At 40.8% G+C, this 15133-nt stretch overlaps 1 protein-coding gene across 8 annotated transcripts in view; it reads right to left on the reverse strand.

Annotated features, from left to right (window-relative positions):
- Nucleotides 1-13443: 13443 nt before the first annotated feature.
- mob2a (MOB kinase activator 2a) overlaps nt 13444-15133 on the reverse strand; it is a 237146-nt gene continuing 235456 nt past the window's right edge. For all 8 annotated transcript variants that reach the window (XM_043705942.1, XM_043705940.1, XM_043705936.1 and 5 more), the window contains one exon: nt 13444-14980. In XM_043705942.1, coding sequence (XP_043561877.1) covers nt 14712-14980 — 269 coding nt within the window. In that variant the 3' untranslated portion in view covers nt 13444-14711. The remainder of the gene's footprint in view (nt 14981-15133) is intronic.

Genomic DNA, 15133 nt, shown 5'->3' on the forward strand with positions numbered 1-15133 from the left:
TCTCACTAGTCAGTAACTCGCCTGCAGAATGGATGTGTAATTGATAAATGAATTTCTAAACCGTAAATGTGAAGTGGTGAGTATTGGATACTTTGCAAACAGTGCAGTTACTTGCATATAGAGAGATAATGTCAAAGGCAATTGAAAATGTTATGAGCTGCTTTCATTATAAGCCAGCTCCTCAAAAAAGTCCTGTGAGGATTGGGAAGCCATCCAGTGATAGTAACATTGAAATCGACCACAGCACTGAAATTCTTTATCAGTGGCTCTTTCCAAGGCTGTACTGGGGCATGTATGGTATATCACAGTCAACCACTCCCAAACACATCAGGGAGGTTACCAATCTCTTGTTCACAAGAGAAAAATTGTTCCAGTCATGCTAGATAGAGCCAGGCTGCCTGAGCAGTGCAAGGGAAGGGGTTTTACCCCATGAACGTGCAGCTGGTCTGTGATCAAAGCAAACCAATCCTTCAGGTATGCACTCCAGTCAGGGATCTCTCAGTTACCATCCTCACCAACTTGCAGGTGGCAAGTGTTTGCTCTCCAGCATCAGTTTGCCCCTTGGTGCAAGGAGACTGGTTAATGTCACCAGTGCAGAACCTGTAAAGTGTAACTAAGGAAAGGTACAATGCTGCCCAAGCTTCACTGGGGCAATGGCAGAGCCGATTGCTGAAAATGAATTGGGCTGTTCAGGTAGAGAGCTGCCGTGCTTACCAGAATTGAGCATCCAGGACTGTTGAGGTGCTCACACAACAGAGGGGACAGGAATTTACAAATGGGGGATGCAATAGCCAGGTGTCTTCTCTGGTGGGGAGGAAAGGCAAGATACCTGAGATGGTGTCAATACAGTGGCAAATTTCAGTAGAGCAGTAGAGCAATATGGCAAGTAGGCCTGTGACGCTATCGCTAGCACCAGATCAAAGTGGGACACTGCTTCATCTTCATGGCACTACAGGTTGTTAACCTCTGGTTACTGGGAGCCTGGGGTTGCATTGTATGGCTGTTTTGGTGGGTGCAGTAAGCTTGATGTTTTCACCATAACACTATTGGTATTCTATTCTGAACACACATCCTTATGATGCTCATTGTAATGCTTAGAAAAAATCACTGGCATCGGTGCCAGGACAACCAGAGCTCATGCTGTATAATGTTAGAGCCCTCACTGTATAACATTGTATAGTCCCATGAGCTTTGGCAAGAAAATGCTGCAGGCCCTTGGCACAAGCTGAGCTTTATGCATGTTATATTGGAAGCTACATGCACTTGTAATTTGGCCAGGAGTGACTCATCACTGAAATATTCTCCAAATGGTGGCAAAGCCTTTCAAAGAGCGCCATCATGTGGACATCAGTAAGGTATGCAATGACTTAGTTGCTGATACTGCTCAGACAGTAGCCTCAAAGGGATGAGATTTTGACAAACCCTTGCCTACTGCACTGCCAGCTGGGTTTCAGGCCACCAACCGTATGAATGCTGCCAAACCAGCATGTGTCTAATACTCAGAGATGTCTCTGCTGATGATGTGACATCATAAATTCTCTATTCATAGACCCATATCCTCCAAAACTGATCAGCAACAAAGTGCACTGCCATACCTCAATAACATATAACTAAACATTTATAAATCGGTTTTGCCTGTGGTGAATGGTCACGTGTGTACCCCATTGTATCTTTATAACTCATAAATCTTTCATCTCCTATCACTAGACCTGGGTACAGCCATGATATCCAGAGCAGGTTACCTGCTTAGGTGGTGTGCCCTGTTGACAGAGATGATATTGGCAGCCATCCTGGGTGGTCTGAGGCCGAAAGGGCTCCAGCCTGCTGAGGGTCTCTTGTAATCTCCTGTCCTGACCTGCTGGAGGGATGGGGTAACTAATAGGAAGCTTGGGCGCAGGGCACTGTTGGAACTCTCTGGGATTTAATTCCACATTTCTGATGAAGGGCTTTTGCCCAAAACGTCAATTTTCCTGCTCCTTGGATGCTGCCTGACCTGCTGTGCTTTTCCAGCACCACTCTCATCTTGACTTTAATCTCTCAGTGTCATGCTGGTGGTACACCTTTCTGTCGATCTCTGATGCTACCTTCTTGAGGAGAAGGAGCACCTGAAGATAGCTCAAGTTGCCTCATTCTCACTCTCGCTCTGCTATAGATGTAGTGTACCCCTGTGGCTAGAGCAATGCAGTGCAGTCCTGAGCACAGATCACCATCCTTTCCATGGAGACTCAAATGGAGCTCTGACAGCAGCCTGAACTTGAACAGACCATTATACTGTTTATTCTGGTCATGGCCTGTAGATCTCTGCCTGATATTCTCTCGCCAATCTCTACCTCTCCATCAGTTTGTTTTAGCTGAAACCAGAGGCTTGTTCAACTGCAGAGGCATCAGCAAGAGTCAAGTCTGCAGCTTTTCTCCAAATGGTAGGAACCGTGACTGACACAGTCTCCATCAGCTGCAGATACATCAGCTGCCAGTGGTGTGCTCACCAGATTATATGGCCAAGCACAATTTGGAATGTGCAGGAGAATGCCGTGACAGTGTACCCTTGGGGTCTTCAGGCTGTACCCAGGTCTAGTGAGAGGAGGTGAAAGATTTAGGAGTTATAAAGATACAATGGGGTACATGTGATCATTCACCACGTCATCCTCAGAAGTGGAGCTTGAGATGGAGCTGAGCAAAAGTTGTCGTCTTTATTTTTTTTGACTTGTTGCAAGGACCATCATGAAGAACACACAGAATGAGCTGGCAGTTGCGCACAATCGCTTTTCTCAACAATGTTTCAGGTATTATTCCCATATGGTCATTTGTCAGCACTTGGGTCAAGATATCCTTATAGGATAGCTGTGAAGCTTCCTCTCAGTGGAGGCTCTGTATCTGTCCTCACCAGTAGCTGGGCCGGGATTCTGATCTTTGCAACACATTAGAAGATCAGAATCCTGGCCAATGCTCCTCCGTCAGAAGTGTTATTCCCTTCAGACAGACCAAATGACTGAGTGTCAGCCGAATGAGCTTGGATGGCCATGACAGCTTCTGAGAGCTCCCCAGTAAGTTTTTGACGTCCACACTGTTCCTGCAACTAGGACAATATTCACAAGACAATGTGGTTGCTCCACATTCTGTCTAAAAGTTGGTATGTACCCCAAGCTCTTGTCTGCTAGCCCTCTGCTCTCACACATTACACTGTTTGATGTCCTTGTGAGTGGTCACTTAGCACCTTGCTGCCTAAACTGGGGGGCACCCATGTACATTAACCATTGATGGAACCTCCACTCAGGCTGCCTTGGTCAAATAGGAATGCCCTAGTGCCATCCCTGAGAAACGGTCACTGCCACCTTTCCCACATGATCTGTATGGCTACTAGTCAGTGATCACACACCAAACAGTCAAGAGTGAGTGCCAGTGGCTACAATCCCTGAAAGCTTCTCAGACAATGCGACAGTGAAACTGATGCTACTGACTCAGGCTTGAACATTTGACCCTATGAGCTAGTGGCCCACCATGCCCTGAGTACATGGTTTGCCATGCTCCTCACTGGTTGCTGCAAGATTGCACACGGTCAGCTGTTCTGCACCCAAGCAGATATGTTGCTCACTTCCTGTACCACGGCCAACAACTCCACCACTACCAAAAGATGCCAGCATTATTCTAATTTTCCTGTTCAGAGATTAAAAACTTACTTGTAAAAGAAAAAGCAAATAATAGTGAATTTAACTCTTTTTACACATCAATCCAACAGTTGCATGACCCCAGAACCATTCCTCTCCTGTTTCCTATTGCCTCACTGACACAGTTCATTTTGTGTGTTTTTTTTATACCCTGTCCTCTCAGTCACTGTTCAGGGGATGTGAATGGCATAGGTAAGGCCTAGCTGAACTTTCCTTGAGAAGGCAATCATTGCCCCCTCTCTAAACACACAGCCTGTGCTGTGAAGGTATGAATTGGAAGGAACAGGGATTGGGAAGTAGGAGTATCTTTGGCAGTGAGATCACGAGCCATGAGCTGGGACACGGATGTGGACAGGCTGGAGCCAATGGCCAACAGTTGCAACGCAGAGGGAAGGCAACAAAAAGCCAATGCCTGATGCTAGGTAGAAGGAACAGTGTGCAATTGGCAATGCTGGACACAACTACAAAAGGAGATATGCATTTTTTTTAAAGCTACGAATTGAGGAGGTTAACCTGGCAGACTGGGCGTGGTGTTTACTTGTAGTTCTGCATTAAAATTCCTTTGTCCATAATGGGCAAGGCTGAAGGTGCAAAATGTAAAGGGGTTCAGTAGCAGAATAGGGAATGGGTGAATCAGGCCTGTATTGAATAATTTAATCCTTTAATCAATACAGCACATAATATATTCAGTCTATAGTATCTCTGCCAGCTCTCTGCAAGAACAAATCACCTCAGCCCTGGAGAAAATCCTGCAAGTCACAACCAGTGGGGCCTGGAGTCCAAAATTCTAAGCAACAGGAAGGCAGGAATGGGAATGATGGGGATTTCTGGAGGTAATGACAGAATGATTGAAGTTTGGGAGATCTGCAGGGAGCTGATAAGAGCTTGAGGTGAGGAGTGGAGTGATGGGGGCTTTGATAGTTGGGGAGGGGAGTGATTGGGGGTTTGGAGGTGGGAACAGGAGTGATGGGGTTTTGGTGAGGCAGGGTTGACAGTGATGGGGTTAAGGGCAGAGAGAGTTTTGGTGGGGGCTTGAGTCCAGCTGAAATAGTCAAAGAGGAAGGACCAAACAAGGCTTGGTTCGAACTGGAAACTGAGAATTGGAGTAACACAATCTCCAAATATATTTCAAAACACCAATAGAAAAACAAAACAGCAAGTAAAAAGAAAGTTTATTTTTCAACATCTCTGTACTCAGGTTGAAATTGTTTTTGGTGGTGAAATTCACTTTGTGCTGTTAAGGCTCTGCACCTCCATTTAGTGGTAAGATAGACATGCTCCATGACAGAAACCCTCACTTCCCATTTTCTAATGTAAAAGCTGATTAATGTGTCATCTGGAGGCATGACAGGGAATAGTGATAGCTAACTGCTAGTGTGCTGACATGTATAAACATCTGTTATGGGATTTTTCAATCTCCAAAATTCAGCTGCTGCACATATTTTAATTTATAGATTGTTTTGTGTATTACCCATCACAGAAAGATTAAATGTTCTTTTTCAAAGTAATCTATCTTCCCACTCTGTTTTTGTTGTTCTCATTAAGCCACTTTTTTGATCTCTGGCCAAAGCTAGCAGCAGTGATGGCCAGGGTCAGATAGATAATTTGTGATGATAATGCTGAGATTCATTTGCAAAAGAGGTGATCCTCTTTACTTGGCTTTATGCTCAACACCATGGGTTTTCTAATGAAATTGTGAACAAAATTGAAATATGTAAGTTATTTACATGACACATTCAATGAAAGACTATGGTAGCAAGGCTTGGGTGGAAGTGTTACTTAAATAAATCAGTTCTGTTACAGAAATGGCAGATGTGATGAGTAAAACTGAGACTTATTTTAGAGGCAACATGGTTTTATTGTAGGTTAGTTAGAAGAACAGCTTGTAAATCTGGATGTGAATAGGAAAGACAAATGTAAATGTAGCCTGAAGTGAATGAAAATGTAAATGTTTAAACACTGGTTTCACAATCAGATTTGTGTATTATAAATGTTATTCAGTCCTGGGTGAAAACATTCAAGTGAAAAATTCTCATTCCTGAATTGATCAGAAAGTTTCTATAAATAGCTTGTATTCCATATCAACAATTCCTCGTTTTATTTAATTGGCAAAATGCTTGGCCTCTACCTGATTTTCTTATTGATTCTCATGGTTATCTACCTAACCCTACAGATGTTTTCACAAAAATCATCAATGATTGTCTTAAACTGGCTCACTAAAAAAAAACAGACAGGTAAAACTGAACAGAGACTAGGCATTGGATTCTCAGCCTCTACTGGGCCCAGCGTTGTAGGTAAAGCAGAAAGTAAAGATGATAGCCCCTCCAGCCAGAGTGCCTGTTCCCTAGCACCATTCTACCTCCAGGCCATTTTCATGAAGGTATAATAGAGGTGGCTGAGTAGCAGGTCAACTGGCCGTCATGTGGTGCATAGCTGACATAGCTTATTAAGGACCACTTGAGGCCAAATAAAGGAACTGGGGGTTCCACAGGCACCAGCAGAAACCAGTGTAGTTGCTTTGTTGCAGGAACAGCTCAGACTACCCTGAGAAGGGCTGCACTATTACAATCCCCTCCAGCCCTGCTCACCACCATTACCGCACAGCTGGCTTAACTAGAAACTCTGTTTTTACATTTAAAGTTGGAAACAGGACTCTTCTATTTGAAAGCACCCTTTCCCTCACTTACTTTCCATTGCAGCTTCCAACTTCTTTTGAAATGGAAGTCCTCTGACTGGCCCTCTAATGTCAAGATCTCCACTCCTGTACTTCACTGGAAAGTGAGGCCATCTCCAGACCCAGGTATCTAATTCCCAACCAAACTGTGCAGTTTCAGCTGGGACATCCAAGTGTGGCTGGAGTAGCAATTAGCTGTAGTGTTTCAGGGCAAGGTCCAGCAAATGTAGGATAAAATGGGTAGACAGTGCATAGCCCTTTTTTTTAAAAAGCCTCAATAGCTGCTAAACATGCGAAAACTTCTCAAGTCTTTTAGAGCTGAGTGAGTGAATGAATGGGCAGCAGAGGGGTGAGAAGGTTGGGTTGTAGACAGATTGGATCAAATTAGATGGGAGATTGAGGAGTTGATTTGACTGTGGTGTTCAAATTCACTGAAACTCATATATCACAAAGTTATACTTTAATTATTTTGGATATTTTGCTGACTTAGATTTACCATCATGGCATTAAGTTGCTGTTTAGGATTCTTTAATAAGGTCATTGTAGCCTTATTCCTCCAGAAATCAACTGTTGGTCTACATGGTCCCTAGTCCAGTATCAACAAAATGAGCGAAAGGATTTATTTTAAACAGTGAAGAAGAATGCCAGAGACTAGTTCACCCATTGAACATTTTGCACAAATTTTAATGAATAAAATATTCATATTATAAAGAAGGTTGGTATTAGCCAGCAGTCCACACTCTCTTCACTTTTTTTTTGCAAATATAGGTCATTGTGAATAGGATACAGTTGACATACCCAATTTCACAATCTTTGCTAATCTGTAACACATTTCTAAAGGCAGCATAGCACGCTTCTTCAGAAAATCAGTGCTCAGAGTTACAAAGCTGACAATTTGAGTAAAATACAAAAAGACTACAGGTTCTCTATTCCAGTTTCTCAGCATAAACAACTGTCTGACAAGAAGAAGAGACAGTGAGAGTTCAGAGTGAAGGTTCACCCTTAATTAATCCTGCATCCTGTTAGCTTCAGACATGTTTTCTGCAGCAGATTGAAGGAAGGCTGACCATGTGGAGTTCATTAATTATCATTTCCAGGAATCCAGAGATTGAGTTTTTGTCATTTATTTAAGAATTTACCTTAAAGAAGTTAGCAAACAAAAATAGTGTTTTGTGATGTGTGCAGGCAGATTGAAGGATGGAATTCCTCAGACGAAAAACAGGCAAATGTATGCTTTGCTCCAAAGTTAATAGTCTGAAAATGAAATCATGAGAAAATGTACATTTGAAAATTGTAGCATCTGAGGATATTTTCTAATTTTATCCACTGAGCTGAACTAATGGTTTTAACTTTAGACCAAATCAGTACAAAAGTAAAGCATCCAAATGTTCCCTGGGCTGATTATCTGCTGTGATTCTAAACCTGTTGTTTACTATGCAAATAGTATGTCTGTCTCCCCAAGTGTGATCTTTATGTTTATCTGTATTAATCACATTTGAACCCAACTGGTATTTTTAAAGATTTAATTCTCTTTATATTCAGGCAGGTTTACGTGCTCTATTATGGTGTTTGCAGATGTTTCTAACTTAACCTGCTGTTGCTGTTTTTGATAAAGAGCATGGGATATTACCTGGTTAGTAATACCTATAAATGTCCAGCAAGGGGCACTCCCAACCTACTTGTGAACATGAATTAGCAGACACACTGGTTGATATGCTATTACAGGTTGGAAGCCTTATTTTTGAAATGGGGATAGAATATTTAACTCTAAGTTTGCTAAAGCTGAGAAATGTGAAAAGGCTGTAGTTGGAAAAGTTGCGAAGGTACTAAATTCTGGATTTACAACCACTCTGAAGATGGTTACAGTAAGATATGGGCCAGGATAGATTTGGAGGCTGAAAACATTTGAAGTTAGATGTAATCTGAATTTACCATGATGATGATAAGAGTTTGATTTCTCAGGATTGAAAATGATGCTGAAATCGTGTAATGACCTGGTTCAACCAGAAACAATGGTTGGACTGGGAGGGAAGAGGGAGTTAGGAGTGGTTAAATTGCTTTGGCATTCACCAGGTTTAACTAGAGAACATTGTGGTTCATTCTAATACTGAAGGTTAAGTAAGCAGACCAACACCTGGGACAGTGGAAAGATAGAACGTTACATATGGAAACGGATCCAATGTTTTCTGATGTTGTCAATGGATCTTCTATAATTGAGGTGAATGAAGAGCCAAATATGGGTCCTTGGAAGATTCCAAAAGGTAACATTACAACAGTAGTTTTACCATCTCATTAGGTATATTAATATTTCAAGAAGAAATCAAAATGCCTAACAATTAGCCAACAGAACTCCTCCACCAGATTTCACTTACTTAAACAAAATCAAGATTTATCATTTAATTAAACAAAAGAAGTTTAACTCTAAAGTTTATCCTTACGATATAATCCAGATCTAATTCTTCTTCTCATCAAAATCCTGTTACGACATTTTGAAGATTTTTTCACATTTCCTGGAAAAGCTGAAAGATATAGCACAGCCATCCAGAATTTAATGCTCCTTAGAATTCCTGATATTCCTGAGGTAAGACTCTATGCGGTTTTTTCCACTATTTTTTTGGCTATGCAACTATCACCTTCTATGTTATTGACCTCATCCCTGTGTATACTTTAGCTCCCCCGTTAAGGTTGACAGTAGAACTACCTTCTCACAGCTTTGGAAGCTGTCCTGATTGTTGCCACAAGGCTCTTTGAGGACCAATCTACACATTGCATCCTCCAGAAATAAATTACAGCAAATCTTTCAGCTTCTTTTCCATCATGAAATGCCTTCTCAATGACATTCAAGGCTACTGTATGATTCTGTAACCCAAATAAACTTTAGGACCATCTTTCCCACAACTGATAGATTTTATATTTTTTTTATAGACACTAGACACCCGACTCCACCAAACATTTCATGGGTCATTTGTTGTTAAGTTTCTTTCACTGCCATGTCTTGTAAAACCAGGTTATCTTTTTACTGTAATAAACTCAAAGCTTAAGGGTAGCTCATTGGCTTCACAGTCAGGCCATCCCATTTCCTCCAGTTAAAGCTAAAAGTCATACTCTCACATTTATGAACCATGAACTTGATTTTCACAACATTAAGGGGGAAAATCCATTCCTATATTAGCTCTAGCTATAATTGATTAGCTAAGATGTGAAACAAATGAGGCAGTCCCATTGAGTTGGTGCGTGGCGGGGGGTTGTTGGTGGTGGTTGTTTGTTGGCCATGTCGGATGCTACAGAATGTTGCAGAGAACAAGGCAAGATAGTACTCTACAGTCACAGAGGATGTAATTTATGGCTTTGATTTTACAGTGTAACTGTTTATAGTTTTAATGCCTACAGGAACGTGATTGAAGTGAACTTGCTGGAGGGATGAGAATGGATTTTGAAAGTGACATGATAAAAGAAAAATCTGAAGTAGAAAGGGAGATTGGAGGTGAGGTTGTATTTTGCAAGGAGCAATTGAGGATGAGTGGGTTAACAATAATTTTCCAAGGGAGAGGGAAGTACCAAAGAAGAGGGAATGACTTACAAAGCCAGCTTGCAAAGGGACCCAAAGGACCAGACTGATAGTCTGTTTAATGGGAATGTGATGGAAAGGGCAGATGGCAGGTTTCATAGATAGGATGAACTGAGAGATGCCACAAAGAATGTAAAGCTAGATGGAGACACAGATTCAAGCAAGCTGGCAACTTGTTGGAGAGCTATGACTTATTAGCCAGAAGAGATGGAAGCAACAGAGAACAGAAGGTTTTCTAAGATGACAAAGATATCTTGATCAAATGGGTCAATGGGCTGAAAAATAGCAGATGGAATCCAATCTAGATAAATACAAGGTATTTGGTACATATTGGTACAACAAAGAAGGGTAGGGCTTACACAATTAATTAGATTAGATTCCCTACAGTGTGGAAACAGGCCATTTGGCCCAACAAGTCCACACCGACCCTCAGAAGAGTAACCCGCCCAGACCCATTCCCCTATCCTATATTTATCCCCGACTAATGCACCTAACACTATGGGCAACTTAGTATGGCCAATTCACCTAACCCGCAACTTTGGACTGTGGTAGGAAACCGGAGCACCTGGAGGAAATCCACTCCGAGACGGGGAGAATGTGGGAATCAAATCTGGGTCCCTGGCGCTGTGAGGCAGCAGTGCTAACCACTGAGCCACCCTGTATGTATTGTAGAACTGAGGGACCTAGGGGTACAGGTATATAATTCTTTGAAGTTTGCGTCACATCTAGACAGGGCGGTTATAAAGGTATTTGGCACACTTGCTTCGTTGCTCAGTCCTTTGAGTATAGGCCCTGAGAAGTCATTTTGAGGTTGTACAAGACATTGGTGAGGCCTCCTCTGGAATACTGTGTTCCGTTCTGGTCGCCCAGTTAACAAGCTGGAGAGGGTACAAAAGAGATTTACCAGGATGTTGCCAGGTATGGAAGGTTTGAGTTATAAAGAAAGGCTGGATAGTCTGGGACTTTTTTTTTCACTGGAGTACAGGAGATTGAGAAGTAATCTGAAAGAGATTTATAAAATAATGAGAGGTATAGATAGAGTTAATGGTAGTTGTCCTTTTCTCTAGGATGGGGGATTTCAAGACCACGGGGCACATTTTTAAGGTGAGAGGAGAGAGATTTATAAAAGATGTAAGAGGCTTTTTTTACACAGAGTGGTTCACATGTGGAATGAACTTCCTGAGGAATTGGTGAATGCAGGTATAATTGCAATGTTTAAAATACATTTGGATAGATACAGGAATATGAAAGATTTGGAGGGATATGGGTCAGGAGCAGGCAGTTGGGACTAGTTTAGTGTGAGATTATGTTCGGCATGACTTTATGACACTAAATGGAAGATCTCATTTCAGTGTCAAAAACATGAACTCCAGGAGCTTCAAAAGGAGGGTTATAGAAGTTGGATTATTTGTCAATATTCTTCATTCACTGGATACGAGTAACCCTGGAGAAAACTGACACTTATCCCCAGTTACTTCAAGAAGATAGTTGGACCAGCTAATGGTCAACCATACTAGTTTCAGACTGGAATCACATTTTTACAATTTATTTATGGAATTTAACATGGCTGGCGAGGCTAGCATTTATTTGCTCTCATCCATAATCATCCTTGAACATCATAATAGCACTGTGGATAGTAGTAAGGCAAACTTCTAAGGACATTAGATTTAGTCATAGAGTCATAGAGATGCACAGCATGGAAACAGACCCTTCCATCCAACCCGACCAGATATCACAACCCAATCTAGTCCCACCTACCAGCACCCGGCCGCTTTCCCTCCAAACCCTTACTAGTCATATACCCGTCCAAATGCCTCTTAAATGTTGCAATTATGCCAGCCTAGTGCCCCCAAAGTGTTTTTTTGACAGTTGTGGTCACTAACTCAAAGTAAATTTCCAATTTTTATAAAGTGAATTGAAATTTTCAAGACATGGTGTGCTTTGAACTCTCTCTGGATTACAAGTTCAGTAACATACCTGGTAAATCAAAGAAAATTTTGACACTTCCTTTCTAGGGTGCCTCTATGAGTGAGATTATAATTTCATGTACTTCAGCCTGGTGATGGATGTATTAACACACTGGGAAGATTCTAGAAGATCACTGATAAAATGAATAAATTCCACCAGACTATTTATCAGCAAATTATGATGTCTGAAAAGTCATTGGTTTTGATTTAAATAGGTTAAAGCCTATTTAGCATTTCAGTCTTCAGCAAAGTTAAGGTACAAGCTTCTCTTGGGCTAAATCACTTTCTCTATCCTTTTTTGACACTTTCCATCTACTCTCCCCTCACCTACACTTAGTGAAACCCACAGTTTAGTCCCTCAAACTCACTAGCTGAGGCAGAGTGTGATAGTTGCAAAAAGTGAAAACAAGCAACAAGACTTTTAATCATTGTTCCAACTTTTGAATGTCTAGAAAAATCCTTTTCTGACATTAATATTTGCTTTTTCTGAGTGACTGCTTGATGCTTGTAAGGTAGGACAACTACTTGTGCTGCTTCTCTTCCTGAACCAGACTGGTTCCCTACTGATTGCACTGGTTGACCTTTACTGTCTCACTGCCTAGCTCCTGTCAGTTCTCCAAAGGGAAATCAAAACTAAATGTAGTTTCCAATTTTTCCTGCTTGCTCCAAAAAATCATTTTTATAATTGTTCCTAAAATCAATTTTAGCCTCCTTAAAATGCAACAGTTACTTACATTTAGATTGAATATAAAGATCATCAAAACAAGTATTTATGAGGATGACAGGGATTTTGAGTGCTGGGAATCATCCATGTAATCTAATTTTTCTGAACAGTCAATGTAACCAGTTGCAGCGTTAATAACTACGTAGCATGGAGTAGAAGTTTAAACTACCCTGGAGTTTCCTAAATTTCACACTTGAATAATTGATAGCATTAACATCATCATTTAGCAGCACATTCCAGAAACTTGCAATGTCATTTCCTATCCTTGGGCTCTTAGCTTACAATTGTAAGCAGAGTAATTGGAAATAACTTGTGTGCAACTATGTGCCTTGAAAATTCTGAAATGTGCCCTGTGAATCCAAGCATTTAAAATACATTCACTTCTTGAAGGCACTGATTCATGTCAGTGCATGATTTCCTTGAAATGTCAGTTGCTTGGGTGAGTCCATTTGCGGATGCTAAATCCAGATGGGACTGATTATTTGACACAGGATACTTGCAGGCAGTTTCTGTAAATGTTTGGGAAGTGTTTTAATTAGGAACACATAGTCCTAAAGAAATATTAGTCTTGATAACTTTTTTCCCCCAGACTACTGCTGTTATGTCATGATTTCCTTTTATACTTGTCTTTAAGTTCCAGCATTAATTCAGTGTGCCACAGAGCCCCTGTACATACCTTATAATTAGTGACAACTGAAACAAAGAGTATAACCTTCATTGATCCCTGCACAGAATCTATACTCAAATTTTAGCGTGTAGCACTATAGTGAGTACAATACTGAAACTGTTTGTTGATACATCTTTGTGAAATTTGAGACAGTCACATAAACATTTTGTTACAGCAGTGTTTTATAATTACTTTTATTTGTAATTTTATATTAATGAAGCCAAAAACAAAATAAATTTGCTTGAAAACACCTGGAAACCAAGGTTGACTACAATGAACAAGGTTCAAGTGCAACATGTTCCAACATAAGAGAAACGAACAGCAAAAAAAAACCCTACACTTCTAAATAAAATGATAATTAAAATGAAATATTGCGTGCTGTTCCCTCAGTTTAAAATCAAAAATGAGGCAACTGAGATTGGGCAATCTGTGTATTGATCCCCACTGTCCCTCTTTTTTTTTATTCCTAACAAACATGAGGGTGAGCAACTTGGCTGAACTTAGAAGATGCATTATAACAGAAAACGAAAATAACCATAAATCAATAATGAACTGATAGAAAAACTTAGGTTGCTATTTGCATTCACATACAGCACACCAACCTTAACTTTAAACAGTATTTACAAAATGTGTGTACACTCTGAAGTGGCTATCTTCGCAGGAACATCAGACTGACTTTCTCCTTTCTGCCCGATCAGGAAAATCTTCCAGATAGTTGAGCAAGGGTAAAAAGCATCAAGAGCTCACCATTAATGTGCCAGAGTGGAGACCCTCCTGTCGTATTGAACCAGGCCAGACTGCAGGGTCCACCTTTGCATGCTATTTGCTCCCCAGCAGCACTGCCTTTGACTATTTATCTAGAATGAGGCTAATCTGCAAGGTTAACTGAATATAGAATTGCTTAATGAGGGAAAAATAATTTTCATCCCACAGGTTTGAATGCAAGCCAAAATATTGTTTTAAGCTGCAGATTAAGTTCTTTTTTTAAAGTATAGCTATGGAGCTTGCACATAGAATGTGCTAAGAAACATTATTTCTGTCGTGCGCAACTGGTCCAAGCTGATAATATTGAGAGGTACTTGATTAGGTGTCAGAGCAACATGATAGCTCCAGCATTCCAAGATTATAACCACACAAATTCCAACCTCTATTTTCCTGGGTCAAAACCAAGGCTTACCCATTTCATTCCTACTCAGTAGGGGAGAAGCAGTAAACAGAGCATGTTTACCAGCATGCCACTTCAAAGTTAGTCATCTTTTAATAACATATTATATATTAAAAATGGCAGTACCACCATTCTAGAAAACATCTTCCCATGTCAAGCGTGGTTCTTTCCTAAAAGTAAACACTGCATTTAGAGTGTGAAATGAAATCCACACTTGATCCTGCACATTTGAGATAAGTCCCACAATCTTCATGATGAAATGTCTTTCCTTTGCATGTGGCTCATCTTTCTTTGACATGGTTCTGTGCTGCTGCTGCATTGCTGTAGAGGATTTCAGTCAGGTCATCCATGACAAGTGTTTCCTTGGGATCTACCAAATTGAATTCTCTTATAAATAACATGAAATGCATATACAGTGCATTTAAGTGTCCGTGCAGTTCCAATGCAACAGTCTCCTTGAAATGAGCCCAGTAGATGTGAGTCAGTACATGGAACAGATACCTGCAGATCTTTTTAACTAAAGACTCAAAAGTATTTGGAAATTCTTTGCCTGCAAGGAGAAAGAGAAACAGATTAGAACCTTTATTTAATTAGTCTTTATTTTTAAGAAATTAGGCATTGAACGTACAGTTCCTTGAGTGCCACACTATTCAAAACAATCTTGGTTGATCTTTCTCTTCAACCCCACTTCTTGCCCATGGCC

Source organism: Chiloscyllium plagiosum, chromosome 16, assembly GCF_004010195.1.
Source record: "Chiloscyllium plagiosum isolate BGI_BamShark_2017 chromosome 16, ASM401019v2, whole genome shotgun sequence".
NCBI classification, from domain to species: Eukaryota; Metazoa; Chordata; class Chondrichthyes; order Orectolobiformes; family Hemiscylliidae; genus Chiloscyllium; species Chiloscyllium plagiosum.